Source organism: Lactuca virosa, chromosome 9, assembly GCF_052849685.1.
Source record: "Lactuca virosa cultivar CGN04683 chromosome 9, Lactuca_virosa_CGN04683_v6, whole genome shotgun sequence".
Lineage (NCBI taxonomy): Eukaryota > Viridiplantae > Streptophyta > Magnoliopsida > Asterales > Asteraceae > Lactuca > Lactuca virosa.
Genome location: NC_136434.1, coordinates 61,220,143 through 61,232,276, shown reverse-complemented (window position 1 = coordinate 61,232,276; position 12,134 = coordinate 61,220,143). Strand labels below are relative to the sequence as shown.

General features: G+C 37.7%; 1 protein-coding gene across 1 annotated transcript; it reads left to right on the top strand.

Annotated features, from left to right (window-relative positions):
• The first annotated feature begins 7,316 nt into the window (after positions 1-7,316).
• Positions 7,317-8,207, top strand: LOC145139277 (uncharacterized). Its single transcript, XM_079073159.1, has one exon. It carries the CDS (start codon positions 7,317-7,319, stop codon positions 8,205-8,207), a length of 891 nt encoding a protein of 296 aa, XP_078929285.1.
• The last annotated feature ends 3,927 nt before the right edge of the window (positions 8,208-12,134 follow it).

Genomic DNA, 12,134 nt, shown 5'->3' with positions numbered 1-12,134 from the left:
ACTGACGCACTGCAAAGGTGGTTTGTAACTTGCCTTGGCAATCACAAGTCATGAAAGCCAACTCCATTTCTGAGATCCAGTCCATTACTCCGACAGGATCTTCTTTTCCAGTGAAGGTCGATGGCTTGCAACTCATAAAGTCCTTATACTTGCACCCATTTCTCTCCACTCTATCTTCGTGGTTATTCCTCCCAACCACGAGCGGTTCACTATGACCAACCGATCTGTTGTTGTTCCCTTCTTCAGATCAATCGTCATTCAATTCACGTTGTTCAACAGGAACTGAAGGTTCATCCCTGTTGTTCAGCAACATTTGCCTCAATTCCTCCCTCTGTTCAGCCATCATGGTCTGAATCACAGCTCGTACTCCAGCCATGGTGATGGGTTCGGGTGCAGCTCCTACTATAGGCACCTGTTCCACCACTTGGGGTTGAGGTTGTTGGTTTCTGTTTGCATTTCCTGCTCCACTTCTAGTTCTTGCCATTATAATCTATATACCGAATAAGGCGAATTTAGGTCTTTATCCTTGTTAGATATTTCAATTCCGTTATCACTCCGAAACGTTTACATGTTAGTTCTAATCTCGTAATCATATGCTTAGAATCCTACACACATAATGTTTCCAGATCCGGTCGGCAACAGACCATAGATCCGAACAAATAATGGCATATATGGAAAACATATAGCATTTAGCACATAAAAGCATTTTAGGCACCTTTCCTAAAATAAACTAGTGCTCGTGTCTAAAATATGGTAGACACTCATCTCACAATCATCACTTAGCATTCTAAGTTTAAGTCTAGAAATTCTACAATTTCTTAGTTCGCTTAAACTAATGCTCTGATACCAATTGTGACATCCCCTAATTTCTCGGCCAGAAAAGACCGATTTAATTTATGCTTTTTTAAAATAAAATCAGAGAAATCTTTTTAAAAGATGTTGCGGAATTGGTCCCCAAAACAAAACATGATAAAAGTTTATCAAAACCTTCTTTAAGAAATGTATAGTTTCATTTCATATCAAAACCTCGGGATGTCATGTTCCGATACAGATCAAAAGCATAAACAAGACATTATAAGCCTTTCAACAGTTATTTACAACTACTGGCTTATATTCCAAAAATCTCTCATCGTCCTCCGACTATGCTCGGGGTCCACTACCTGTAACATAAAAAGCTGAGTGGGTCAGGCTTGGGAGCCTGGTGAGCATATAGGGTTTTCAACCCACAATAATAATAAACTTATTAAGTTCACCAATCAACAATAACCCTGATTACCCATTCCCGGTGTCCTCACTTTACGTCCCTAAACACCTATCACAAGGGACCTAGCCTAAGGAATATCATCGGGATGGACACTACTGCTAAGGGGTTTCCTCAGCCATACATGTCCTAAAGGAAACCATGAGGGGGATTGGAGTACGCCAGCGAACATTTAGTTCACCAACACCTACAAGTTGCGAACCTGCTAGTGTGCCACTGGACTGTCTAGAAAAGTCTGTGGTCGTCATCTATACTCCGTTAGACGACTTCGCCAAGAACAACAACAACAACAACAACAACACCGACACTGAGGCCTCTCACCATTTTAACACACACCGACTATTTTCTCTACCCATGTTCTACCCAACATATTTGTAGATAAAATACATATACAGTTTAAAACTTGTATAAAACATCTGTTCAACAGTCACCTCAAATAAACAATTAATATATTTACACATAACACGTATTTTAAGGTAAATACTTCATATCTATGTGTAAAGTGAAAGTAACTACACACTCACATGTTTTGATGATAATCGGGCATCAATTCGTTTCCTAAAACGTTCGTTTCTAATAAAACCGGGAGTTTTATTGAGAAACCGGGCTCTGCGAAGGTCGGGCTTCGAAACCGAAAAGATAAATTTTCCCGGCTTCTCGGGCACTTCGTGGCGTATTCCGGGGCTTATAATCGATACCGGGGCTTTGGGGGATGTTAAGATGAAGAAAATATGAAGAAAGGGGTGAAAGATGGTGATTTTCTAAATGTATCCGAGAAGGCTCGCAAGCCCTCTATTTATAGGGGTCCGAAGTTGCTGATCTAATGGCTGAGAAGTCTCCATGCGTCAGCAGATCCGAAGTCTCGCAGGTGGCTCGCACATGGCTGCGCATGCGAGGGCCTCGGTGTCACCTCCTGATTGGACCGAGGTCTAGTCCGAAGTAGGGTGGGTTCGTGGCATCATGCGAAGGCTTCGGACACGAGGAAGAGGACACGCGTCGGATTCTCACTGGACCGCTTCGGATGACTCAGCAGCTCGGATCAATCAGCAGAATTTCGGATACGTGGCATGTTCTAAGCGAAGGTGACGTGGCCGAAGCCACCTATGCGAAATTTCTCGGTTTTCGTGCCAAAACTTCTAAAATCCATAACTTTCGCATACGAGCTCCGTTTTTGACGTTCTTTATATGCACGCGTAGGTAAAATTACGCTCTACAACTTTCGTTTAGACTTCGTCGGCTAATTCTGAATTTAATTTTTAAATTATTATTTTTAACAGATCGGGACAGGAAATCTGTTAAAAATTCATAACTTCTTCATCCGACGTCCGTTTTCGTCTGTCTTTTTACCGTTGTGCTACTAATGACGAGACCTTCGATTCTCGTTTAGGTCGTGTCGGCTAAAAATCACTCGATCTAAAATTCAAGTTTTTAGCTGTCTACTGCTAAGCTGAAACTTCGAAAAATCATAACTTCCTCATACGAAGTCAGATTTGGGCGTTCTTTTTATACCTACTCTCGGTTTAACGAACACTACGAGTTTCGTTTAGATCACTAAGACTAAAAAGTAGTTTATCAAAAACTCACTTTTTACGACATTCAGCACCGTGCCGGTTTTGTCGTGAAATTTCGACAGGTCATAACTTCTTCGTTACAACTCGGATTTCGGCATTCTTTATATATCTGTAATCCTTGTCACGACCACTACAACTTTGTTAATAGATATCGGCTTTATCTAATATTTATTTTCGACGCTTATTTTTATTCTTAATTAATTAACTCCTAGGAATTAAGCATAAAACACATAAAACACATAATATTCACATAATTCCTGTTCATTTCTTCAAAATGAGTTACAAAGGTTAACCTAGACTATCACCTCCATATTAATGCCTAGGCTAGAAACACGAGTGTTACATTTTATTTTTTTGTTTTGACCATCTTTGTGTTATTTTTTATTCTGATTATCTTTGCGTTGTTTTTTGGACGAATTATCCTCGTTTTTTTGTTTGGAAGCTCCCTGTGTTATTTTTCATTGTGTTATTTTTCATTCCTATTATCACTGTGTTATTTTTTTGTTCAGACTATTCATATGTTATTTTTTAATTCAGACTATCCATGTGTTATTTTTTTGTTTCGGATGTCATTGTGTTATTTTTTTCATTCGAACTATCCATGTGTTTTTTCTTGCATTGACTATCCCTATGTTATTTTTTGTTTGGACTATTCTTGTGTTATTTTTTTCATTTAGACTATCCACGTGTTATTTTTTCCGTTCGGACTATCAGTATGTTATTTTTTAGTTCGAACAATCCGATGCTATTATTTTGTTGCGATTTTCATTGCTGTTAAATAAAACTCACACACAAATATACTTATAGTTGTTCGATAATTTTTTTAACTAAAAAAAATAACACATAGTTAGTCCGAATGAAAAAATAATACATGGTTAGTCCGAACGAAAAAAATAACACAAGGATAGTCGGAACGAAAAAGGTAATGTAGGGGTAGACGGGACGAGAATATAACACCGAGATAATCCGAACAAAAAAAGATATGGATAATCTGATCGAAAAAAATAACACAAGGATAGTTAGAACGAAAAAAAAAACTCAATAATAGTATGAAAAAAATAGCACATGGATAGTCCAGAGGAAAATCATAATATTTGGATAGTCGGAACGAAAAATATAACATATGAATAGTCCGAACGAAAAAATAACACAAGTATAGTCGGAACGATACATAGGAATGATCATAATTTTTTTATTGAACAATATGGAGGATACCATCGTTCGTAAACATAAAAATACAACTATATATACAAAATGTTTTTTAAAACACAAATAACTAAAAACAAAATCACATAATTATTTAAAATTATAACAATAATAATTATAATAATAATAATAATAAAATAATAATAATCTAACAATAATAAAACAAAGGAAAACAAAAGAAAAAACAAAAAAAAATGAAAAAAAAAACATCAAATCAAAATGAGTCGATTTAAGTCAAATCATAAGTAGTTTGTATTTAAGTCAAATTAGAACTGTATGCAAAACAACACCATTTATTAGGCAAGATGGAGTGGTCATCAACACTCCTCGGCATTATTCGGTGAACACCGAGCCATCGGCTTGGCAACCCTATTCGATGAACTTTTGCCGATGAGAGAGAAAGCCAATTTGCATTTACCATTTTTTTTTACCATTTAATCAATTTTTCGTTTTCAAAAAATACATTATTTTAAAAAAAAAACTCATTTTCAAAGATATAACTGTTATTTTGCTTTTCAAAATTCTAAATTGTAAACCCTCACTCATCAACTATAAATACCACCATCCTTCTTCATTCTTTACCACATTCAAAACTTCTTAATTCAATTTTTATAATTTTCTTATTTTCTATCTACTTCAAAACCTCATCACTCAAAATGCCTCGTGTTTGGTCACCTGAAGAAGAGATATTACTGGCTCGTTCATGGGTTGATGTAACATAAGGACAAATCAACATTAACCTCCCTTCGACTACTTTTTGGAGGAGAGTCGCCGAAGAATATAACCACCAAGCCGTTGAACCTCAAAATAAAGAGCAACTCTTCTCTAAATTGAGACATGAAAATGCAGTTTCAAATGAGTTTAACAATGTGTTTTCGGCTTTTTGAGTTTCAACAAGTTGTGAGGCAGTGCCCCAAATAACATCAAATTTAAGCTCATTGTCTTCTAATTTTTAGTGGGATGTGTGTTTAAATTTATTGTGGTCTTGTGTGTTAGTTTAATTTCAAGTGTGTGATTTCCTTTCAAGTTAATGAAATTTAAGTTTTTATTAAAATAATTTGTTTAAATTGACTTTTTTATATAAATTAAATATTAAAAAAATAATTAGCATGACAAACATGGCAACCTACATCATGTAAATGACAAGTTTTTGTTGTAGTATGAAAAATATGATTTGACGCCTGTTAGGGCCAAGATCCACAATCCTATCCAGGATCCCGGGTCTCAAAGATATCTAAGGATCCTTAAACCTATCCAGGATCCCGGATCATAAAGAAGTCTTAGGACCCCGAACATACATTAGAATCCTGAACATCACCATTATTATTTTCTAACAAGTTTAACGGCTATATTGCTTGTTTAATTCTCACATGTTCAGAAATGGTCAACATAAGACTCATTCACAATGAAGAATCACTCCAATCAGGCTTAAAACCCAGGAATACCAAGTCAAAGCATGTTGCAAATACCAGTTCAACAGGATCTCCAAAATCTCAAACTTGTAGTTACTTAACCTAGACTATAAATACTCTTGTAAATGACACACAACGAACACAATCTCTGTACACCTTACACACTTAGAGCTACAAAAACACTTGTACTCATATTCTCATTATCATCTATGTAATTATACGTTCAACTCAATAAAATCAAACAAGACAGGTGATCATTATCCCATTCCAAGGTTTTATGCCGGAGATCCTAGAAAGGATCAAGGGCTTTCCTTTTAAATCACTTGTATAATCTTGTTCTAATTTCGTTAATCACTTCACCTACAACACCACAGCCTCTCATGCAATTTCGTTGATATCCTTTTATCGATTTTTGACCAAAACAATTTGGCGCCCACCGTGGGCCCGTGGTGTTCATAATCATTCGGGAATAATGTCTACCCAATCGACCTTATCCTCTTCCTTCATTACTCCTATTTCCTCTAAAAATCTTCCTCCACCCCTAGGGGGAGCACCCAAGAAAGCCTCTGAGGCACCGAAGGAAAACACTTCTCCGGTCGCTACCCAAGGATTTCAGGATCCTCCTATGTTGATTTCCAATAATGAAATCCTCGCTATGATGAAAAGACTGAAACGACAAGTCACTCAACAGTAGGAGGATAACAGGACAATACTCAAGGAAGTGAAGAGAATAAGGGCAAAGATCCATAAGCCTCAAGAAGCATCACCCTCGATCTTGCAGCCCAAGATCCTAAACTTCGACAACACGAGATCCTCAATGAACCGCCGCGACATAGGATCTACGATACCAGTCTCTCTTCCCACTTGGGGCGCAAATCCAAGAGAGCAAGCCCATACAACCCAGGATCCCAGCAAAACCTTCATCACTGCCAATGAAAAGGATCCTGGTAACTTCATCAATAATAATATCTTCACTACTAACTTTATGGATGTTGATGCAGGAATGAACCCGCTCATGGACAAAGAACTTCAACAGCTACGACAGATGATCTCAAGTGTACCTGGAATAGTCCAACCTATACCAGAAGTCTCCCCAAGAAGCCACATGATCTCAAGATTCGCTCCTTCAATCGCTGACACCGAGGTCCCAAAGCGCTTCCAAACTCCCAACATGAAGCCTTATGAGGGGACCACTGATCTTGAAGAACGTGTGGCACAATACAGGGAAAAAATGGAGATCATCCCCATTCCCACACACTTGAAGGAAGCTTTCTATGCGAGGTTTTTTGTTGAAACCTCACAGGATCAACCTTGAAATGGCTACTAAATGTTCCTCCTTAATCTATTACTTCGTTTGCAAATTTAGTTAATATTTTTAACAACCAATTTTCTTGTAGCAGAACATTCGAAAAGATCACTAGTGATCTTTATCGGGTGGTTCAAGATCCTAAAGAATCCCTCAGGGATTTCTTAAACAGGTATGGCAGCGAAGCTCTTAGTATCCCTAACATCGACATGAAAACTGCCGTGGAAATCTTCAACATGGGCCTAAAGAAAGACTCTCCTTTCTACGAAGACCTCGTAATGAGCCCATGCAACATAATGCATTAAGTAAGGAGTAGAGCACTAAGGTTCATAAGGCTTAAAGAAGACAAGGAGATCCATAAGAGGAGCAACCCTCCAAGCTCATATGATAACTCCAATAGGAAGGCCGAATCCTCGACCCAAAGATCCCATAAACCTAGACCTTATTCTAGACCCGATCATCATAGGGTTAATGCCCTTGAGGATGAAAGGGAAGAAGAAGAATTCCCTAAGATCACTGACCACTGTTTTTATGTGGATGTTTCAGGCTTGATATTTGCCATGCAGGATCTTGGCGACAAAGTGAGATGGCCAAGAAAGGGGCAAAAGTCCACCGCCTGGAATGATAAGTCCAAATGGTGTGCATACCACGAGGACTTTGGTCACGTCACTGAAGATTTCATAGCCCTACGAAAGGAGATTAGTTACATACTTATTAAATGGTATCTCAAGGAGATCCTCGGAAGAAGAAAGGAAAGATCCACAGAAAAGGATCAGGATCCTCACAAGATCCTAGAAAAACCAGGATCCCCTCTTCCGGATGCTAAGGTAATCAATGTAATTTCTGGAGGATCTGACATTTGTGGCACCTCTTATTCTACAGCAAAAAGACATGCTAATGTATCGCAGTCCGAGAAAGAAGAAATACCATACAAAAACACATCGATCACAAATGAGAAGGAGATTACCTTCGACGAAACAGATAGAATAGACGTCCAGGATCCTCATCACGATGGATTGGTGATCACTCTTTACATCACCAATAATTTTGTCAGAAGGATACTTGTGGATGGAGGATCCTCAGTCAACATCATACTTCTGGACGCTTTGAAGATGATGAACATCCCTGAAGGCGAAATAGTCAAAAGATCCTCGATGCTGGTCGGATTCAGTCGCGAAACAAAACATACCGTCGGCAAAATAAAGCTACCTATTTACATAGAGGGGGTAAAATCTATACAACACTTTTATGTAATCGATACAATGTCCTCCTATAATGTTATACCAGGTAGACCATGGATCCACAATATGAAGGCTGTCCCCTCGACATACCATAAATGTGACAAAATGCTCACTCCATGGGGGACAGTAAAGATCACATGTGATCAGCAAGAATCCAAGGAATGCTACAAGACTTCGATGAAATCTTCAACAAAACAACAAAAAACATAGCAATTAAAGCAGGGGGCACGAGGTGTATTAGAAACAAGAGAGCATGATGTAATAGAAGTTCCCCTGAACTTCAAGGATCCTGAAACCAAAATACTCATAGGATCCTCACTGCAAGAACAAATCAAACAAGAATTAATAAAATTCCTGAAATATATAAGCAAAAAATTCGCCTGGAAGCATGAGGATATGACAGGTATAGACAAGAATACTATAACTCATAAACATAACATTGATCCTTTTTTAAGACCAAAAACACCAAAAGAGAAGAAAATTTGCACCCGAAAGAAATCAGATAATCCAAGAAGATGTAGAAAAGCTCCTCAAGACAGGGATGATCAAGGAAGTCAATTTCCCAAAATGGCTTGCCAACATGGTCGTAGTACAAAAGAAGAATGGTAAATAGAGAGTATGTGTGGATTATACGGATCTCAACAAGGCTTGTCCCAAGGATCCTTTCCCTCTAGCACACATAGATTCCATGATAGACGCTGCAGTTGATCATGAATTACTAACGTTCATGGATGCATCAATATGGATCCAACAAATTCAAATGGAACCATGAGGGTAAGGCGTTCATGACCCTAACATGTATATATTGTTATACTGCCATGCTATTTGGTCTTAAAAATGCCGGTGCAACATACCAAATGCTAGTCAACAAGATGTTCAAAGAGAAACTGGGGGATACCATGGAAGTCTACATTGATGACATGGTGGTCAAATCAAAGAAAGCTGAAGATCACCTCAAGGATCTTAAAGAAACCTTTGACATACTGGACAAGTATAACATGAAGCTGAACCCCTCCAAGTGTCACTTTGGAATGAGATCAGGCAAGTTCCTTGGATACATGGTGACTAAAAGGGGAATTGAAGAAAGTAAAGAGCAAATGAAAGCCATCATCAATTTAAGATCCACGTCCTCGACAAAATATATTCAGAGACTAACAGGAAGAGTAGCATCACTTAATAGGTTCATCTCAAGATCATCAGAAAGGTGCAAACCTTTCTAAGACATCTTGAAGAAGAACAAAAGGTTCGAGTGGACCAAGGACCATGAAGATGCTTTCCAGGAACTTAAAAGATATTTAAGTTCAACACCCCTATTGGTAAAACCATTAGATGAGGAACCACTCCTACTCTACCTTTTAGTATCCTCTAACACTGTAAGTGCCGTTTTAGCCAATGATCTCGATCGGCGCCAACATCCCATATCCTATGTAAGTAAAAGTCTCCTGGATCCCGAGAACAGGTATTCTCATCTTGAATAATTAATAGTTGCATTAGTAACTGCTTTCACAAAATTAAAACATTATTTTGAAACTCATAATATACATGTCAAAACTCAATATCTTATTAAGAATGTCATGAGAAAACTAGAAATGTCAGGTAGAATGACTAAGTGGTCAGTGAAGCTCATCACATATGACATCAAATATGAGCCAAGATCCTCAATAAAGTCACAAGCATTAGCATATTTTGTGGCTGGTTTTAGTGATGATCTACAACCTGTGATAGAGTTAGAAATCCAATGACTTCAAGAAGAAGAAAATATGGGGGAGTAGATACTCTTTACAGATGGAGCATCCAACTTTATAGGAGCAAGCCTTGGGATCATACTAAAATCGCCATAGGGGGACATTCTACCCTAGGCAATTAGTTATGAATTCAATGCAACTAATAATGAAGCAGAGTATGAAGCACTGATCATGGGACAACAACTGGCCAAGGATCTTCAGATCAAGGAACTTCAGGTATATGTCGATTCGTTATTAATAACTAACCACTTTAATGGATTCTATGTAGTTAAAGGCAAAAGACTAGCACTATACCTTCAAATTATTAAAAAATTAGCCTCCGAATCTGATGCTTTTAGTCTGAATCAAGTTCCTAGAGAAGATAACACTGAGGCAGACGCATTGGCCAACTTAGAGTCTTCCCTCAAGATGCCTCCAGAGACCAGGATCCCAATAACCCACATAATAATCTTGGCGATAGAAGATCCCTCCAAGAGACCAAACGACCCCGACGACCATGATCAGACGACCAACATAGCAACAATCAGAGGCCTAATTCCTCGATCTTCTCACAAGGATCCCAATTTTTAGGATCCCGATCCAAACCATCAAGATCGTTAGAGACATTTGAGATCCTAGACACAACCCATCATAAAGTATCTCCAAAATGGTACAATCCCAAAAGAAGAAAAAAGCGATAAAGCGTTAAAGATGAGGATCTCACACTTTGTGATGATCCATGGAGTATTATACAAGAAATCCATAACAGATCTATATCTAAGATAAGGAAGCCATAGAAGTTCTAAAAGATATACATGAAGGGGATTGTGGCAACCACACTGAGGGCAGATCCTTGTGTTCTAAAGTTTTAAGAACATGATACTATTGGGCAACCATGAAGAAAGATGCCTTCCTACATGCTCAGAAGTGTCATGCCCATCTCATTGATTCAGAAGCAGGAATGGGGGCATATTGGCTAGCTACCCTAGAAGGAAGCATCTTGCCAAGATCCTAAAATGCTATACACCTTGAAGCGTACTTTATGTAAGTCAATTTAGTCACAATTAATTAAAACCGATTCGAGGTACATACCTACTCCTTACCCGCATTCCTTTTCTTTGTTTATTTTTATTTTAAGAACACTATTGACTTAAGCATCAGAGGGATGTTAGCCAAGATAACGCCCACCCCAAGCTAACATTTGCAACATGTAGAAAATCAAGGATCCTAGCCACTACAAATAAAGACTGATCATCTCTCTTCCTATTAAGGGTACTTAATGCCATCTGAGAGTTAATAACATCTTTCATCCATGTTTGGGTTTCTACACCTCGCTTGGACACACGATATCTTACTATAGGATGTGAGCAAGGAGATCATTTCACGCTTTAGTGACTTGGAAACCCTCTAATTTCTGAACATATGTTAAGATCCTAAGGTTTAAAGAGTTAATGACATCTTTCTCATGAGTTTAGGTATCTACATCTCGCTTGGACGCACGGTATCTAATTATGGGATGTGAATAAGGGGATCATTTTACACTTTACTGACTTGGCAACCCTCTTATTTCTGAACTTATGTTAAGATACTAAACTAAATTTCTATGCTTTATAACATTATCATGTTATCCTAAGTTGGGATCCTCCCCAATAAATTTCTAAGGTTTATAACATTGTCATGTTATCTTATGAAGTTGGAATTTTCCCTAATTATTATCTGAACTTAGGATTTCCCCCAATTATTATTTGAAGTTGGGATTTTCCCTAGTTATTATCTGAAGTTGGGATTTTCCCCAGTTATTACCTGAAGTTGAGATTTTCCCCAGTTATTATGTAAAGTTGGGATTTTCCCCAGTTATTATCTAAAGTTGGATAATCCCAAGTATTTCGTAAGTTGGGATCTTCTCCAATATTTCTTAAGTTGGGATCTTCTCTAAGATTTCTTAAGTTTGGATCTTCTCCAAGATTTCTTAAAATGGGATCTTTCCCAGTATTTCTTAAGTGGCATGTTCTCCAAGATCTCTTAAGTTGGGATTCTCCCTATCAAAACTATAAACTGGGACCTTCCCTAGTGAATTCCTATGTGGGATTTCCCAATATTACCTGAGTTGGGAAAAGTGTGGGATCTTTCCCAATATTACCTGAGTTGCGACTTTTCCCAGTAAATTCTAAAGTTCGGATCATCTCCCAAGAGCATATTCAGAAGAATTTTCTTCCAGATGATAAGATCGGAATCCTAAAGAGAAGTTCAAAGAGATAATTAAAAGTCTAATGGAAATCTAAGAAAGAAGCTTTCTCTAGGTTCTATCTATCTTTATCTTCTATGCTTACTACACCCAAAGTTGTTCCTAAAACTATATATATATATATATATATATATATATATATATATATATATATATATATATATATAC